This window comes from Ceratina calcarata, unplaced genomic scaffold (assembly GCF_001652005.2).
Source record: "Ceratina calcarata isolate Rehan_Ccalc_2016 unplaced genomic scaffold, ASM165200v1 scaffold351.2, whole genome shotgun sequence".
Taxonomy (NCBI): domain Eukaryota; kingdom Metazoa; phylum Arthropoda; class Insecta; order Hymenoptera; family Apidae; genus Ceratina; species Ceratina calcarata.
This window is the reverse complement of record NW_017158043.1, coordinates 386,452-402,967: the sequence shown is the minus strand read 5'-3', so window position 1 is coordinate 402,967 and position 16,516 is coordinate 386,452. Positions and strand designations below refer to the sequence as shown.

The window sequence follows — 16,516 nt, the reverse complement described above, 5'->3', positions numbered from 1 at the left end:
ATTTATTCGAAATCCACATTCAATATTTTGAAGATAAAACTGTAGGTGTTCTATGATTTTTGTAATCTGCCAGGATAGCTACGTGCATAAAATGAAAGAAACAGCTCTCTCCGACTTCTGATCTAATCCAAACGTATTTCAACTAAGAAAACGTGAATATCCTAATAAATATTAACATTCGCAGATGACATAGAGCCTGTCTGTTGAATCAGAAAGTGCACTTTATTCATTCGCGGCATGCATACTACATATGTACGAGCATAGTACGCAAAGAAATCTATTATGGGAATTACGGTCACATCAAATTTATTGCGTAACGTGGTACAGACATATTTCATTTCTTTTAATCAAACAGTTCTCAAAAAAACGAAATAGGTGTCAACAGATTGTGACGCAGAAATATTGATTAGACGGAATATTAAAAAGAGGAGGAATAGTCATCGTAATGCCGGAGCTCAGACGTGATGTAGCAGATGCTATCAGTGGCAGAAATGCGACCGTCCTACCTACGGTACGGTCAATTCACTGAACTGCCATACGCCGACGTAGCAATGCGCTCATAAATCTTTCAACATCGTACCCAAATGTTAGTGTTAGGGTTTCATATCAGTTCGGTCTTGCGTATCGGTTTCACATTATTCAGAAGCAACGACAGTTACTCGTGTAAGATACCCAGCAACTCCGTTAAAGAAAAACAATCTAGATATTCCAAAACAGAGAAAGAAGAAACGTGTCCAAGTAACACGAATAAAACGAGATTACCTATTCAACTTGAATCTGTTCATATTTTTTGATAGATCATTAAAAGTTCCTTTATTTATCTGCAAGGTGTTTTACATTTCACTTCTTAAAAAGTAAGCAGTTCGAAATCGTCGCTTGTAACGGATATGAAATAAAATTTTCTAAATTCCTTCTCAACGAAACGTTAATCTCTCGGCGTTACGTTAATGATACAAGAATCGACGATACCGTCGTCGTGTTGAACGGTCGATGAGCAATTTACGTCGGGCGATCCAAAGACGAAGGTGGTCTCGTACTTCTTCGACCAGTCGTGATCCACCTTCGACTTCTTTTGCCTCGGCTCGCTGCCCTGGTAATCATCCTCGCACGCGTCTAGCTCCTTCGACTCTCTACGTCGCCTCTTCGTCGAAAAGTTCGGAACCTCGTCGTCAACAGAAGACAAGCTGCCCTCGTTGTTCTGATTCACTTTGGGAGACGTGATCTTCGACGTAGGATTTTCAATCGTTACTTCGAACTCATTTTGGTTGACGTTGCTCGTCGGGACGGTGGAGACGGAAGGCTGGTCAACTGAGAAGCTCGCACCCTCGTTCTCACCTTCTGATCGCATTGGATTCGGATCCGTATCACCCACGCTCAGATGTTTAGACTGTTCGGGACTATTTACGTTCCCGGTGGTATCCACGTACATGCTTTCAATTAGATTCCTGACGTATTTAGCTTTCTCGGACATCAACAGATGCAAAGCTTTGTCCATGACAGCCTGTAGAGATTCTCGCGCCTCATTTGCTTCCCGACGTTTCTGAGAAGCGTCCTCCTTGAATAGACCCCCTTTGAGCGACGTTGAAGGGCTAATCTTGCGGGTCTGTATAAAACGATGCAGAAATAAGCTCAAAGTACATATAAGTTGAATTAATAAGAACTGATTAAAAAGTGTTAATTCTATCGTTTAGATAATTCATATAAAATATCCTCGAAGAATAATTATTTATTTAATGACGGTTCCGACGGATCAATCTTGTATATGGCATACGAACAAGTTATTGATTAATTCAACTCACTGACTCAGTCGCTTTAAAATTGCCTCTTCGTCTCTTTGTTGAACACTGCGTTGCACAGCTTTTCTTTTTAGGATAATCCTGCTCGCCGCTCCCCTCCTCAATTGGGCATTCCGCTAATCGACGTTTCCTCGAATTACGCTTCTCGTAATTGCTCGTTACGGATTTGCCGGTCGATTGATACTGAGACTGGACCTGTGAGGGTATCGTCCAACAATCCCAATCCGATTGTATCGACAATTGCGAACTCCCCTCGACCTCCCCCCCGTCCTCGGTCACGGAATCCGTGTCCTCGTGAATCTGTACGACATTCCGCAGCCTGTACTCATTGCACAGTCGATCGTTCTCGTTCGACTCATCCGAGAGACGATCATCGAACGTGACGAATTTTTTAAACGAGACGCCCGTCTTCAAATTGTTCCAGCAATCGCAATCGATCTGGAGGAAGGAGTCGTCGATCCTGAAATGGGTCCTTTGAAAGCTGAAGATTAACAGCTCGCGCGGTATCGTCTCCCACGCCTCGATCACAGACGTCAGGATCTCCCGGAGACCCCATTCCTCCGTACTCTTTAATAATTCCGCGTACCTTCAATAAAACGTTTAATCTCTCTTAGCTGATCCTCTGTACCTTTTCAACAACTCTCTGTTGCTTCAGCTATTTTTAAAATATACCTCGGAAGGTAGTAGACTTAAGTAAAAAAAGATACATTATAAAATACATTGTAAACGGGACACTGTTTGATCATTTAAATATCGCAGAGTGCAATGAGTTTATGATATAGTCATACTACTTGCAATTATATTTTATACACATTTAATATTTATACGAAAGTCTACCAGTAATGAAAATGTTCTCGATCGAAGAGCCTCACGTATCCAAGATTTCTCAGGAGAGGCAGAAAGCAAGAGAGAAGCTCACCTTCGCCTAAGCACCATCTTGACGTAGTGAAATACGTCCCTCCGCAGGGGTCGTAAATGCGGTGGGAAATTGTCGGGCAAGTAAATCAGCCTCACGTTGCTGGCCACGAAATCCTGCAGTGCCTGCGCTCGGCTTCTCTTAAGGAACAACAATATCTTCCGTTTACATCTGACCATGCGATCGTCGACGCTCGTCAACCAATTCCTGAACAGTCCGTCGCTGATACGAGAATCCTCGCTGTGGCAGTAAACGTGTTCCTTGGCTGTTATCCTGGACGGATACGGGCCGCTCATAAGGAGCGGCAACTTCGTCGTTCCCGAAGCATCGCATCCCATCAAAACCGTTATACGATTTCTTTGTGGTTCCTCGGAATCGTCCTCCTCCTTCGATTTCAGGTTCGAGGGAGGCATGTCGGAGTACATTATTAGCTCGTCCACGTGGAACAGATCCTTGTGCCTGTAAATATTAGACTCTGATTAAACATAGAAGTTAATTTTGGGTTGGTCAGAAAGTTCGCTAACGCCTGAAGTGAAATAGCATCAAATAAAAAACCGCATCAACTTCCTAGCCAACATGTATCGTATTTAAGTTCTTCTTGTCATTAGTTGCTTTCTTTTCAGTTATTCGTTGTATTTAAATTCACCAGTCAGTGAATATTTTATCATCTGTATTTATTAATTATTATTAACCACCTCATCTGCTTCTGATAAATATCTTGCAATTAGTTAATGCGTTGGTTCAGAGTCGAATGAATTACCTGTATTTCGTGATAGTTGGCCGCATTAGTTTGATCCAGTCGCGGTAGTCAGCGAATTTCGGGTTTCCTTGGTTTATATGATCGGAACGGAAACCGTGTTGCTTCAGAAAATGCGTCAGCCACATCTCCGAGCATTTAAAACCTATAAGAAGATATTTTCAATAATCTTTATGCAAATCGACGTTTTAACGATGAGATTTGTTTCGCAACGAGTTCGACTCCTTCTTTATTTTTTGTACCAGGTTTCGTGTGAGATAATGAATTATAAATAGATTGCGGCTTTTTAGGTGAACGTTTGAGAATGCAATTTAAATAGAAATCTTCTTTATTCTTTAAAAACAATGACATAAAATTAACTGTGTTTTATATTTTCTCCAAATATCATTTATTTAATTCTATTGATATTCGCAATCTAATTATAAAGCGGTTTAAGGAACACAGACAAGTACCATTGAAACCGCGTATCCTCGTCAACTCGAGAGCTTTCTCCCGCAACGCGTGCCTGTCCAGAAAATCGTACGTCGCGTGCTTCTTGCACAACCACTTGAACAGTTCCTCCCGGACGGTCTTCATATTAGCCTTTGATCTGTTTCTCTTGATCTCCTTCGAAGACATCGACGACTATCGACGATTAACACACGCGCGAGGGATATTATTATTTGCTTGAAGGGATATGGCTTATGACTGACGGATTCACGGACGATTTTCGATTGTCGACCGGATTTCGATCTCGTTCATGATCCGACATTTTCAGACTTGTCATTCATTTTTAATAAAAAGTGCACATAACAAGTCAACAAAAATAATCATACGAATTGATTATTCGAAAGACACTCTTCAATGGATTATAAATTCGTAGAGGATTTTCATACAAAATTTGTTTCAACGAAGTCTTATTTACGTTTAAATTCGGACTGCTGATGTTACAGCTCTTAACTATCCAGCGACTACGAGTGTATGCAAAAAAATTCATGACCGTCTGTTTCTCGGGTCGCGGAGTAAAAGCAGTTTATTTGCATGGATGTACCGTACCAGAGAGGGAAGACTGTGCGTTGACCGCTCGATGAATATCATTCATCCCGCGGCCCGAGTTAAATTGCATTTTTTCCCAGGGCGTCGTCCTGACGAGACACTTTCCACCGTAAATTTTCATCCAACGCGCCGCTTTATTATCACCCACGCGGTCCTCGCTCTCTTTCGCCCTTTTCCGCGATCGATCACCTCCGTTAAAAGGCCAAATCCGATTTCCGTCGTTATAATCTGAGCACGGTCCCTCGCATTACCGAATAGAATAAATTAGGTAGAGTTAATCGGATTACACACTCCGTCGCTGTCGATTTTATAGACAAGTAGTAGGTCGTTTCAAGGCGCGTTCTCTTTCACATTTATTAGCGCGCAATAACTGAGTCTCATTGTCGGATCATTACAACTGCGACGTTTTCATAATTTGCGGTTTCGGTGGATACGTATAAATGCGAGTTCATAAACGGAATGCAAATCAATGCTATATCCATTGATTTTGTTTGAACAACGGCCTTTGAAGATTAGATCCAGCGAAATCTGTCATCGAATTACTATTTGATAAGGGGACGGATACGTGGAAACGTAATAACGTAGTCCTGCGCGAGAGGTTTACAAGCCAATGGGAAATCTGATTAATGGACGTTCCCGTTCCCACAGCGGTATTAGAAGCATTCCGATGAACGGGTCAAGCTTGCGATATCGAGCAATCAGCGTCCCATATCGATACGATCGTCGCCATATAAACTAGAAGTAACAAGCCTCGTTAAAAATGCAAAGATCCATGTTGTCTAGATGGAGGAAAGATAAATAGAGGTAAAGCTTCGCTCGATGGGAGACCAGCGATGCTCGTTAAAAAGGACGATTTTCGTTCGTCGGGTAAAGCCGTTGACAAATATTTCCCAAGGACGATTATTTTAATCGACTGAACAATTATTGAAACGCGTTCAATTGTTTGCTGTGTACGGATGTGCGTCGTTCCAGGCGCGGTTTGGAATTAACGCGATTAAGAGCATTCGCTGTTTGGAGTTTCCTTTCAACGGATAAAAATTGTAAAACAATCGGGATTTAGAAAAGCGCGAAACAGTTTGTTGTTCCACCTTGGCTGTTCAATTATTCACGATCTAATAACAGCTGGAGTGGCAGGGCCTAACGACCGTCTGCAAACGTGCAGGGCTGTTTGCCCCGGCGGTTTTCATTCCGCTTTATCACGGCCGACCGATGGAAAATACTCGCTGTTATTTATGCTCGGCCGGTCGGAGACACCGTTTCGTGTTTCATTCGGTACAATTACTGTTCCTTCAGAAATAACAGTAACTACGTCGAACGATCATCACGTAATAGTGGATAATATTTGAAGGTAATCTATTAATTTTACTTTTAATTCTATAAATCATAAAGTACGATTCGAAATCAATATCATTTATAGGAATTCTTATGACATTTTAAAATTTAAATGGAGCTTGAAATAATGGTGAGCGATTGGACGCAGGATTAAAATCATTTGATACAGCAAGGGTCAATTCATTTCACCGGAAAACGGTGAAATGAACTCTCTTCATTTGTACACGATTAAATCGTAAAATGTTTCTAAAAGTAGAATCTCAATTATTGGAATATCGATGAAACAATTAATAACACAGAACGGTCTATCCCACGCAAAATTGGACTTTCCATTTTCCGTCAGACTCTCGAGCGCTCTTTTTTCTATTCATGAATTTCGCCACGTGGATATTTGCTCTCCTGTTCAGCTGTCGGCCGCTTCGCCGAAAGTATTTTCAACTTATGCTTTGCCGTTGTTCTTGCGAAATGGGAAAACCAGATTTCCGTTCGACTAGATTCGACGTGTTAAAAATCTAACAGGCTCTTTTTCTCAATTATTTTCCGTAGCAAACCCGGACAGTTTCTAAACATCTCCCGCGTCTCGCATTCTGATCATACGTTGCTACATTTCACGTTTTATATATACATATGTAAATATATATGACACATTTGTGTTTGACATTATAAATTCTGTTTTGCTTTTTGCGTTAGATACGTAATATGAATGTATAGCATGGGAAATAAAGGGGAACGTATCTCGCGTACATCCGGTGCGGTTAACAGACAAATGATCGACGGTGGAGCGGTAAATCAAAAACGGGGAAACGAATTTGCATCCGCGATACGAGTTTCACGTACCGGCTTCGACGCGTTCCGAAACGCAGACCGAAAAATATCCTTTTTTCGCAACCGGATACTTGAAATCGCACAGGACACGGTGACTAATAGCTGGCTAGGGCGAACTCGATCCGTTTTTCACCTGCTGGAATTTATCGACCTTTCAGACATCTCGTTCACAGATATTTCGTTCGTTCCTCTGTCGTAAACCGCCAGCGACAAACGAAAGGATTTTCGTGTACCCAAACAGTTATTAATACATTTTTAAGCAAAACATTGAAAACAGTTTTATATTTATATTTTCTGCATACCAACTATTTTTATGAATGCATAAGAACAAATCACAAATCGTTCATTATACAATAATTAGACTGCGAATTTTTATGTAAGACGAAACACATATTCTGAATTATCTTATTATGTATTACATGTGGCATTTATTGTTTATGTATGTAAATTTTTCTTCTAATTGCATAAAATCCGCAGTCTGTTAATAATAATAATAATAATAATTCTACCTAGTTTCATATAAGTTCATTGAAAATTTGTTCGTCGAAAGGATGAGCGTGTTTAAAAAAGAGCTGGCGAGCTACCCAAGAACGGGATTTCCCCTGAAAGTGCAGGTGAAGCCGTTCGACGTGGAAACCACGTACACGGAATTAACTCAGAAGAAAGCGGAAAACAGGACGAAGTACCATGGGCCGGATTCGCCGTTGTACGCCGCGATTTATCCCTTAGTTTTTATAACAAGACTGCTCGGTCTGGCGCCGTACGATTTCACCGCCGACAGGATGACACCGTCGGACGTGCTGCTCGCATTTTCCTTCGCGTGCATTATCATTTATTGTTACATCATGTACTTGGTGTACATGAGGTTCTCTAGCATCGCCAAGGTCAGATCTCTTCTTCGAGTTGTTGAAATAGCAAAGGTAATCTTCGTATTAATTATTTAATTACACGATTGTAATTAAATTAATTATCTAGTTATATTTAAATTTCAATTTTTATTGAATGATGTATAAGTGTAGTGGCACTTTGAGAAGTAATTGATGTTCATCGTAGGTAGCTGTCAATTTTTCCGTGGCAATCTTCGACTTGATCACGACGATATTCACGAGGCGAGCTTTCTGCCGAGTTTGGAACGGAATCCAGGATTTCGACGATAGGCTCAGTCAATTGGGCTACCCACGCAAGGAGACGAGGACCGTGATCGCGGTTTGGTCGCTCATCACCGGGCAAACCGTCATCTGGACACTGATCAATCAAAGCGGGATGTATGCGTTCTCGGAAACTTGGCAGTACAACGTCTGTTACATGATCGTCTACGTCGGCACCGGGGCGTCCGTGTACAAGTTCGTAGGAATGATCATCTTCTTGGGGCAACGGTTCCGTCAGCTGAATCGCATCGCCCGCGAAAATTTACCGCCCAGAATAGGATACAGCAGCAGCAACGTCAGCAGAAAGGTAGAAAACTCCGTAGTTGCATGCCGAATAGCTTCAACCATTTATCAATTCTAATCGCCGAGATGTTTGCAAGTTTTCTGTATTATTTATTTTCGAATTGATGATCGTTTTATATGAAAAATTGAGAAATGTAATCTTTAATTTATGAGGAATAATTATCATGGCTATAATTAATATTGTCATAAATTATTTTATATGAAAAATGGATTATATATCAGACGAGTAAAAATTTCTTGATTTATGAGGCTGAAAGCCGTATAACGAATTCAACATATCTCGAAAACGTGACAAGCTTTTTCTCATTTCGGCTTACGGCCGCGGCTTAATTGAAACAATGCACCTGTTGGCTCGTACGAATTACGAGGGACCGTAAAAAGTTGTTTGATGTTTAAGACCGTGCAGGACCTGCACAATAAGCTGATGCTCTGCAGCGAGGCGTTCGGCTCTCTTTCTTCCTGGTCGCTATTGTTCTGGTTGGGAAGCTTGTGCATGCATAGCGTGATTAACATTTACTTCTTCATCGATTGGATGATCTTAACGGCCTGGTCGGACTTCACCTATCGTCTTGTATTCAACATGTGGTGTTGGCTCATCGGATTTAGTACCCAGCTTCTGGCCATTCACTTCGCCTGCGATTATACTATAACCGAGGTCAATTCTCTCATTCACATGCAAATGATAATTACGAGACCGCGGATACTTATGTATTTATGGGAATTCTAAATAATTTAAAGTAACACTAAAATAATCAAAAGACAGTTTAAAGAGAAAATGAACGTTTGTTCGTTCTTTATTTTTATTCATAAAATTAGGAATGTGAATGAACATCTGCAGTTTAATAATTACACAATTTAATACTTACAATTTAATAATTACAAAATTAATTTATAATAGGGGATTGTAAATTGCAGGCTAATTCTATGGGTGCGATACTGATCGAGTGGGACGCGAGGACGATTAGAAAATTTCCTCAAGACGTGAGTACTGGTTCATTAGGAAATCTGTATTATTGTTCAGTTTCTTGTTTCCTGCAGGATACCATTCGTACCTCGCTGCACTTTCTGAACAGGCGTCTTCATTTCTCCGCCGGCGGCCTTTGCGACGTCGACCTGTCTTTGCTTACCTCGGTAAACGTACACTGTCTTAAAGCTTCTAATTGCGAGACAGTTTATTCCTCTGGTCCTCGGTTATTTCAGAATATTCCAAGAACGTTAATTGGATCCGGCTTAATCACGACTCTGCTGGGTTGTGTAATCATCCGGTTCATTCTTCCGTCTTTTATTCTAAATTATTGGTTTATTTTACGTTTAAAAGAGAAATCTGTAATCTTTGAACACGTGTCAGTAATCTGACTTTGGATTCGGCCAGAATAATCTTTAATTTAATTTGATGATCAATAATTTAATGGTTCATTATCTGAAAAGACGTAGTCCTTATAGTTATAAAAGAGGAATAATATATTTCTGAATGATAAACGACTGACAACGTGGAAATTGCTGAAAACGACGTGAATTGTTTCCAGATCGTCAGCCAAGTGTCGAAGTATCTGATGCTCCTCTTACAATTTCCGGCTTGAGGCACGACAGGAGAGTCAAGTTTTCTTCCAACCAACTTTTCAAATATTTTTCTCGCGGTCCTCCTCCCATCGGTAAATACCGCGTGCAGATTTCCCGCGTTGCATCTTCCGCGATTTTCTATTTGCATGGAAATTGCGTAGGAAATCGACAGAAGGTGTCTCTCGAATTTCGACGGGCTTTCACGGAATTAAAAAGGGCACCCAACGAAAGCTCTTCAGTAACAGCGGACTAATCTCTCTTCCCTTTGATCACAATTCCGATCCAACGGTTCTATCCAATAAAGTTTATTTACATGATTACTCGAGCGCAGATTTCAATCTATAGAAAACGTAGACTGTATAATGTAACTACTCAATAATTAAAATGATTAATAAGAAAAAAAAGAAATTTCTAATTGAAGACGTTTTGTTTTGTCCAATTGTGAGGCAACTGTTTTGTTTTAGAGGATGACCACTTAAACATGTGTACTCAAGATATGTTTGTTCCCAGAGGCAGGCAACTTGTACGTCGGTTTCAGTAAGTTTTAATAAAACCAGACACGGGAGTAACTTTAATGGGTTAATAAAGTCACGAGTGTGAGCGCGATGTGGAATTGGCATGCAAGGAGGTTGCGTTCTAGCAGTCGCGGGGAAGAAAAGAAAGGGTAGGGACGAGGGAGAAGAAGCAATTTTCCAGGGTGATGGCCTAGAAAATTGCCGCGACGTGCTCGCGTTCACCGCGTGTCCGGTGTCAATGATTTTTTTATTTCTTCTTCGCCCCGTGCGAGAAAAAGGTCGCACCTCAAATTTCGACCGCCGACACGAAAATTCTATTTACACTGCTACTTCGTCGTGACACTTGTTCCTCCGGAGAGATTTTCAAAGACTTACCCAACCGTCTGGGTTCCCAACTGGACTTCTTTAATTTCGTATTAGAACTATATTTGTCAAAAAACAGTTCACATGTTATTCGATTCGCGTTTAACTTAACAATAATAATCATGACGCAATTATATTGTCGTAAAAAGATCTTTGACCGCGTTCATCAAAGATTGTGAAAATTCTCACTGCAGAATAATAGTTGGGACACGGTTGAGAAATACTGTTCTGTCTGGACATGTAACTCGTCCAATTTGTTCATAATCCAAGCCGTGATTCGATGTTGGAGACACGTAAAGTCAGGGACACGCGATAATGTACGGTGATTTCTCTGGAGTCGTAAAATTCCCGGGTGCAGGGTGGCTGAACGTTAAAGAATAAGATCCTCCCCCGACGCTCGCACGTCTTCTAAGAATTCTTCCTCCTCGACTATTGTTCGCGAGAATGGACGCACTGATGGTGCAACAATAGCGGCGAAAATGCAGGACGAGTATCGTTATGCATATTTCATTGCGATTCATCTTCCTCGCTGGTGAATACGTGTAGGCGCTCCGTTATAAATTTATTAGACGTGCGCTCCTCTCTCGACGTACGCTGATCTCCTTTTGAATCGTGCTCCAATATTTTCGATATCAAATACATTTTTACCTTAACTGCTTCTGCGATTGATCGAATTCAATGTTTATATTAAAGAAATAGTGGATGTTATGTGTTTGGCAATTTGGAAATGCTGGTAAATTGAAATATTATACTGTGACAGAAATTCATTAATAGTATCGAAGTATAATTTTACCTTTCACTCATACCGACACAATTGGACGTATCAATTGAATTTAATATCGGAATTATGGGTTTGTTAAAAATATTGTATTTACACCTCCTCGCGAACCCTGCATTTTATACCTACCTCCTTGTCCCGTTGCAAATAGAGATTGAAATTTAAACAAGGCGAACCCGAGGCGAGGGACGAAATGCAACGTGTAACAAGGAAGTTTAATCCGTAAGTTTTGAAAAGGTCTGGCTAGGTACGCGGTGTGCCGGGTTCAATCCGGGATTTCAGATTGTATATTCGCTTTACCGTTTGAAACGAGGGGAAAAACAAAGGGTAAGCTTCTAAAGGACCCGGACAATTTCGTGGGACGGGCGTTTCCATAAATCTTAATCTTTCAGGGATTTGCGACTCAGTCCCCTGCCCCTCGTTTCGTATTTTTATCGTGTCCGTCGAACTTACTCCTGCCAGCGGACAGGTTAACGTCCCTCCTTGCTCATAAATTAATTCGGACAGCTTCATACAAAAAGATTTGTCAAACCCACGACTAAACGGTTCTTCATGTAAAATTAAACACACGAATATAAATAATATGCACTTTAAATTTAATCTTTTCTATATAAAATTCATTTTTATATTTTGCTCTGAATGCATAAAGCTCTCAGTCGGTCATAAAAACGTGGGAGAGAATGTTTTGCAAACAGTATAATTATCTATTTCGCTTGCGGCGAGTGAAAAATTGTATGAAACAAAAGTGGATCGTTAACGAGCTCCCGGCAGTTAATCAGCGAGTGGTAATTAGCCGTCGATCGGTAGAAATTGCGTTCCGCGTTTGACTGGCAATAAAATTGAACGGGCTTGTTTGTGTCTCGATTGATACTAATTAACCGAGGAACGACGTTTTAGGGTCCGTTTACGTCGATTGTGTCCTATCCCAAACGAAGATGGACGAGCTAGACGATGCACATTTATCAAACGTTCCATCTCCAGGCAGTAAACGTTAGATTACAAACAGAGCGTAATCAAATGAATATGTAGACGTCTTTATAAAAATTTTCATAACAACTTGTCGATGTTTATGAAAATAAATATATAAAATCATTAAATAAAATCCTTTTCACGAATGTGTATATCAAGGTCATGATAGAATCCAAATGAAAAATGAAATGAAGAGAAATTTTATCACGTACTATGTATTACATGTGATAACAATTTTCTACCAGATCGAGTAAATTCATCTTTCGCGTTCGCTTTCTGAGACGCATTGAATCAGAGTGCACAAGACTGCTCTAGAGGTACTTTTAACACGTTGACTGCCACGGAATTTTTCACGATTCCGGTCTAAACAACCAATTTGATTCAATCATATTATTAAAAAATTTAATAATAGTACATAAAAACCTAAAAAACTGTTTTTTTAGAAAAATATGTTACGAATTATCTTGTAGTTGGTTTATGTAACAGAAACCTCTTCGCGGAAGCCAACTATGAGATAATTCGTGCACAGACACAAATATGGCAAGTAATGAAGGGACGAGATAATTCGTAATAGGCGTCCTGGGCAAGTAAACAACCTACGAGATATCTCGTAGTTGGCAATCAACGTGTTAATTAAATAAGAAATTTATGATATTTGAAGTTTGATAGAAAAATGCCTAAAAAGCCTCTAAAAAGATTGTATCATCAGTACTCATTCACTATCCAGCGTTTTATAGACGTCGGTGGAAAGGTGTAATCGAATCTCGGTAACTCGGTCAACGTTTGATCCTTGTAATCCCTATCGGCGGTTGAGTGGTTAAAGAAGGATTATAATGACGTTGTGAAAGTATAAAATGTCGTAGAGCTTCCAGGAGCGTAAAACGTTGTCCGGGATGAGAGAATGACGTAGAAACTCGCGTACTCCGGGTGCGGTATGACGTGGGCAACGAGCGTGGGTCGACCATTAGCGCAGCGAGCGCAACGGTATGCACATAGATTGTACTCACCGATGGGCGTTTGTGTCAAGGCCGACGTCGAAGGATTTTCGGGGTCATCTCTACTTTACGACGCCTGGCCTCGTGGGGAAACCATCGAAAAAACTACGGGATCTATTTAGAACTTTTCAACGACCGCGAACACGTACCAACTGTCTACGTCAGAACAGAACGGTACCGATGAATTTTTCAAGCTCGCCCACGTTTCCAACTTCTTTTCTTCTAAATGGCATCGATTTATGCTATCATTTATTTATAAACAAGCTGGATCTTTACGTATGCAAATCATCCTAATTTTAAGATTATCACGAATTATTAATCGTGTAATCAAAGTGTGGATTTTGTGCCTTCATAAAAAGATTTAAGGATGTATTGGCTATACAGNAATTTTTCGTCAACGTCAATACTTAATTGGATATTTCCTTCTATACTTTTTAGCACGTAGCTATTTACTATTAGAATTATTCATCCGACGTCTGATTTCTTTTTAATTATAGGAAATGCAAAAGAATTTCGAATCAAAAAAGCAGCTGCATGCGATGCGTAAAAATGGATAAAACATTAAGAGTGAACACGCAATTGCAATGGTTGGAGAGAACATGAGTGTGAAATGACTTTTTTTAACTGACCACCATAAATGTTTCGTTTTGCATAGAAATGAACTTCCATAAAATTTTATTGGAAATGATAGAATATGAACAGTCGTAAACTAAAAAAGATACTAAGTATATTGAAATCGATAGATGTAATATAAAATTAGGCATATATAACTTTCATCGTTTAATAGGAGCTGTGCAACGATGGAACAGAATGGATACAATTGTACGTGAGGGTATTAGAGATTGAACTTGCAACTGTAGAACTGATATACTTAAAGTACTTAAGTAAATAGGTGTACTATCGGCAATTCAGCGGCACAGCTTGCTTGCTCTCTACCGCAAATGTTCCAAGCTGGTTTCCGTCGGACCAGAGTTTTCGATTAAGCAGCATTTTCGTACGGCTGTTACCGTACCTTCACGGCTACCTCGAACGACTGCAGTGGCCGTCAAAAAATTTATGGCCTCTCCTTTTTTCAGATGATGGGACGTCGCCAAAGCCGAGATTATAGGACGCGTCCCGGAAAATGTCACGATTTTACAATCTACTAGAAATCTATTCAGCTATTTACGCATTGTACAAGGGATTTACGGTGTTAAGAGAACTTTTATTTTCCACTTGTAAATATCACTAATACATTGGTAAATAAATTTTGTACAATTCGTTAAGGTAATTATGCCGACGCACTTAATTAGCAATTGCTTAATATACACCGATTGCAAAAAAGTATTCGCACATGCGTTTATTTTTAAGTAAACACCATTTTCATATCATAATTGATGTATAATTTACTATGTTTCTAATCTGACTTATTAATCGTAGTACACTGATGCACAAACATTTTTCGCAGCCATCGTAGATAGTTACGTGGCACAAGTTAATACTGTCAGGTTACGAGATTACAAAGTTTTTTACAATCTCTCTAAAAAAAATACTACATGTTTTTGTTGATTGCTTTCTTTACAGGTCCTAGTTTAACGTTTTTTTTTTTTGAAAACGAACAGGACGTAGAGAACGCTGTAGTGTAACTTATTCCCTGCGCACGCAATTTTTTGTTGTACTCTATTATTCTTTAAATTTTCGTCCCAACAATTTTTGTAATAAAAAATTGTACAGGTCTTTACAGGATTAAAATACATCCGTTGGTACGTACGAATTAAAACGCAAAGCTTTTGGAACAAAGATGCATGGATTAAAAGAAAAAGAGGAAATTCGTCTGTAGTTTGGAGTTCTCGTGAAACACACATATTTCTTGCGAAATATACGAGACTCTCTACATCGCGAGGGAAAAAGCTTGTATGGTTGTAAAAGCGCGTATGGTCATTAACGACCCTCGCGGTATACACGATTGTAATATACCGTCTACATTTCCCTGCAGATGCACAAAAAGCGTCCTACGTTCAAGTGTCACAGCCATTACGAGCATTCGAATGAGCATATTAAAAATCAAAAGGTAAAATAATCTTAAACGCAATTATCAATATTGGACGCTTTCCAGTTTCATACTACAGGCAAGTAAAAACAAGACGAATAAACAACCGACTAAGTGAAATTTCGTTCTAAAAAGATAAAACGTATTCCCTAAAAAAATTACAGTAAAATCTTATTACCAATCATTTCATCAATACCTTTTATTCAAGGACGTATTCAGGTAAAATCTTAATCTCGAAAAATTAACTGAATCGAATATAATATTAAGAAAACTTGTACTGTTAAACTCTCGATAAAAATTGAAATGATTGATAATACCTTTCAATAAAAGGAATTCGCTATCAAAAGCGCATAGTATCCACACTACCTTAAATGTACAATTCAGTCAGCTTAAAAACTACAAATCATCTCACCTGAGAATGTGATACAAGAGGATCGTTACATTAAAGCCCATTTCTCGTCGAAATCGGATCGTCCTTCGGATACGTCATCCTGGGATTTATGGTCGCGTATCGAACCTTTAAGTCACGCGGTATCGCGTAGATGCTCGAACCATGTTGAACGCAGCTTCTTTTCAAAGCCTGAGCCTCGTCGAACACGCTGGACCTCGGTCTCTCGATGGGTCGCGGATTCGGCACGTCGTAAATCGGATTCTCGCCCGTCTTTAAGCCAGTCGTGCATCCTATCAATGAGGTCTCAGACTTGGACAGGAACCTTCTAGGAACATCGTAGTTGCTCAATGCCGGCGAGAGGCTGCGGCAGGAGCCAGAGGGGCAAATGTCGTCGCAGCTAGCCCGAAACTCGACCTCGTACAAATCGTTCTTGATTATTATCGACGGCTCCTGGTTGCTGCGGCACTCGTGTGGCTCTTGTGACTCTTCAGGCTCGTCAAACTTCGTCGTCGAGATGAACGGGTGCTTCGGAATTTTGGAGCAAAGCGGGTGCTTCGGCAGCTTCTTTAGAATGACGGGAGCCGGATCACGAGGAGGTTTCTTCGGTGCCGACTTCCGGCCCAACGACATCGTTATTATTTTTGGTGAAGGGTAGCACGGCCCCAGGTCCAGTTTCAATTCCTCTCGCGGTACTTCGGTCAGCAGCAATCGCTTCTTACTCGATTTTCTGTAATTTCAATAAACGTTATTTGTGAAACATTTGATTACTGATGCATTTGTGATACGAATTAAAAAATATGATTT

The 16,516-nt window shown here is 40.1% G+C and overlaps 3 protein-coding genes across 11 annotated transcripts in view; 1 reads left to right on the top strand and 2 right to left on the bottom strand.

Annotated features, from left to right (window-relative positions):
• Positions 1–33: 33 nt before the first annotated feature.
• Positions 34–15,818, bottom strand: LOC108625316 (uncharacterized). 2 transcript variants are annotated; one of them, XM_018025217.2, is made up of 6 exons: positions 4,505–5,817; positions 3,922–4,093; positions 3,473–3,614; positions 2,716–3,171; positions 1,800–2,382; positions 34–1,603 (listed from the first exon to the last, which is right to left on the bottom strand). In XM_018025217.2, exons 1-6 carry the CDS (start codon positions 4,544–4,546, stop codon positions 926–928), a joined length of 2,073 nt encoding a protein of 690 aa, XP_017880706.2. In that variant the 5' UTR covers positions 4,547–5,817; the 3' UTR covers positions 34–925. The 2 variants fall into 2 exon arrangements, with proteins under 2 accessions (XP_017880706.2, XP_026669690.1); XM_026813889.1 differs by lacking the exons at positions 3,922–4,093; positions 4,505–5,817 and adding an exon at positions 15,734–15,818.
• On the top strand, positions 7,206–9,947 carry LOC108625315 (uncharacterized). Its single transcript, XM_018025216.2, has 6 exons — positions 7,206–7,581; positions 7,715–8,116; positions 8,510–8,767; positions 9,028–9,093; positions 9,151–9,243; positions 9,639–9,947. Exons 1-6 carry the CDS (start codon positions 7,213–7,215, stop codon positions 9,690–9,692), a joined length of 1,242 nt encoding a protein of 413 aa, XP_017880705.1. The 5' UTR covers positions 7,206–7,212; the 3' UTR covers positions 9,693–9,947.
• LOC108625395 (uncharacterized) overlaps positions 14,476–16,516 on the bottom strand; it is a 60,447-nt gene continuing 58,406 nt past the window's right edge. For all 8 annotated transcript variants that reach the window (XM_026813887.1, XM_026813888.1, XM_018025388.2 and 5 more), the window contains one exon: positions 14,476–16,439. In XM_026813887.1, coding sequence (XP_026669688.1) covers positions 15,764–16,439 — 676 coding nt within the window. In that variant the 3' untranslated portion in view covers positions 14,476–15,763. The remainder of the gene's footprint in view (positions 16,440–16,516) is intronic.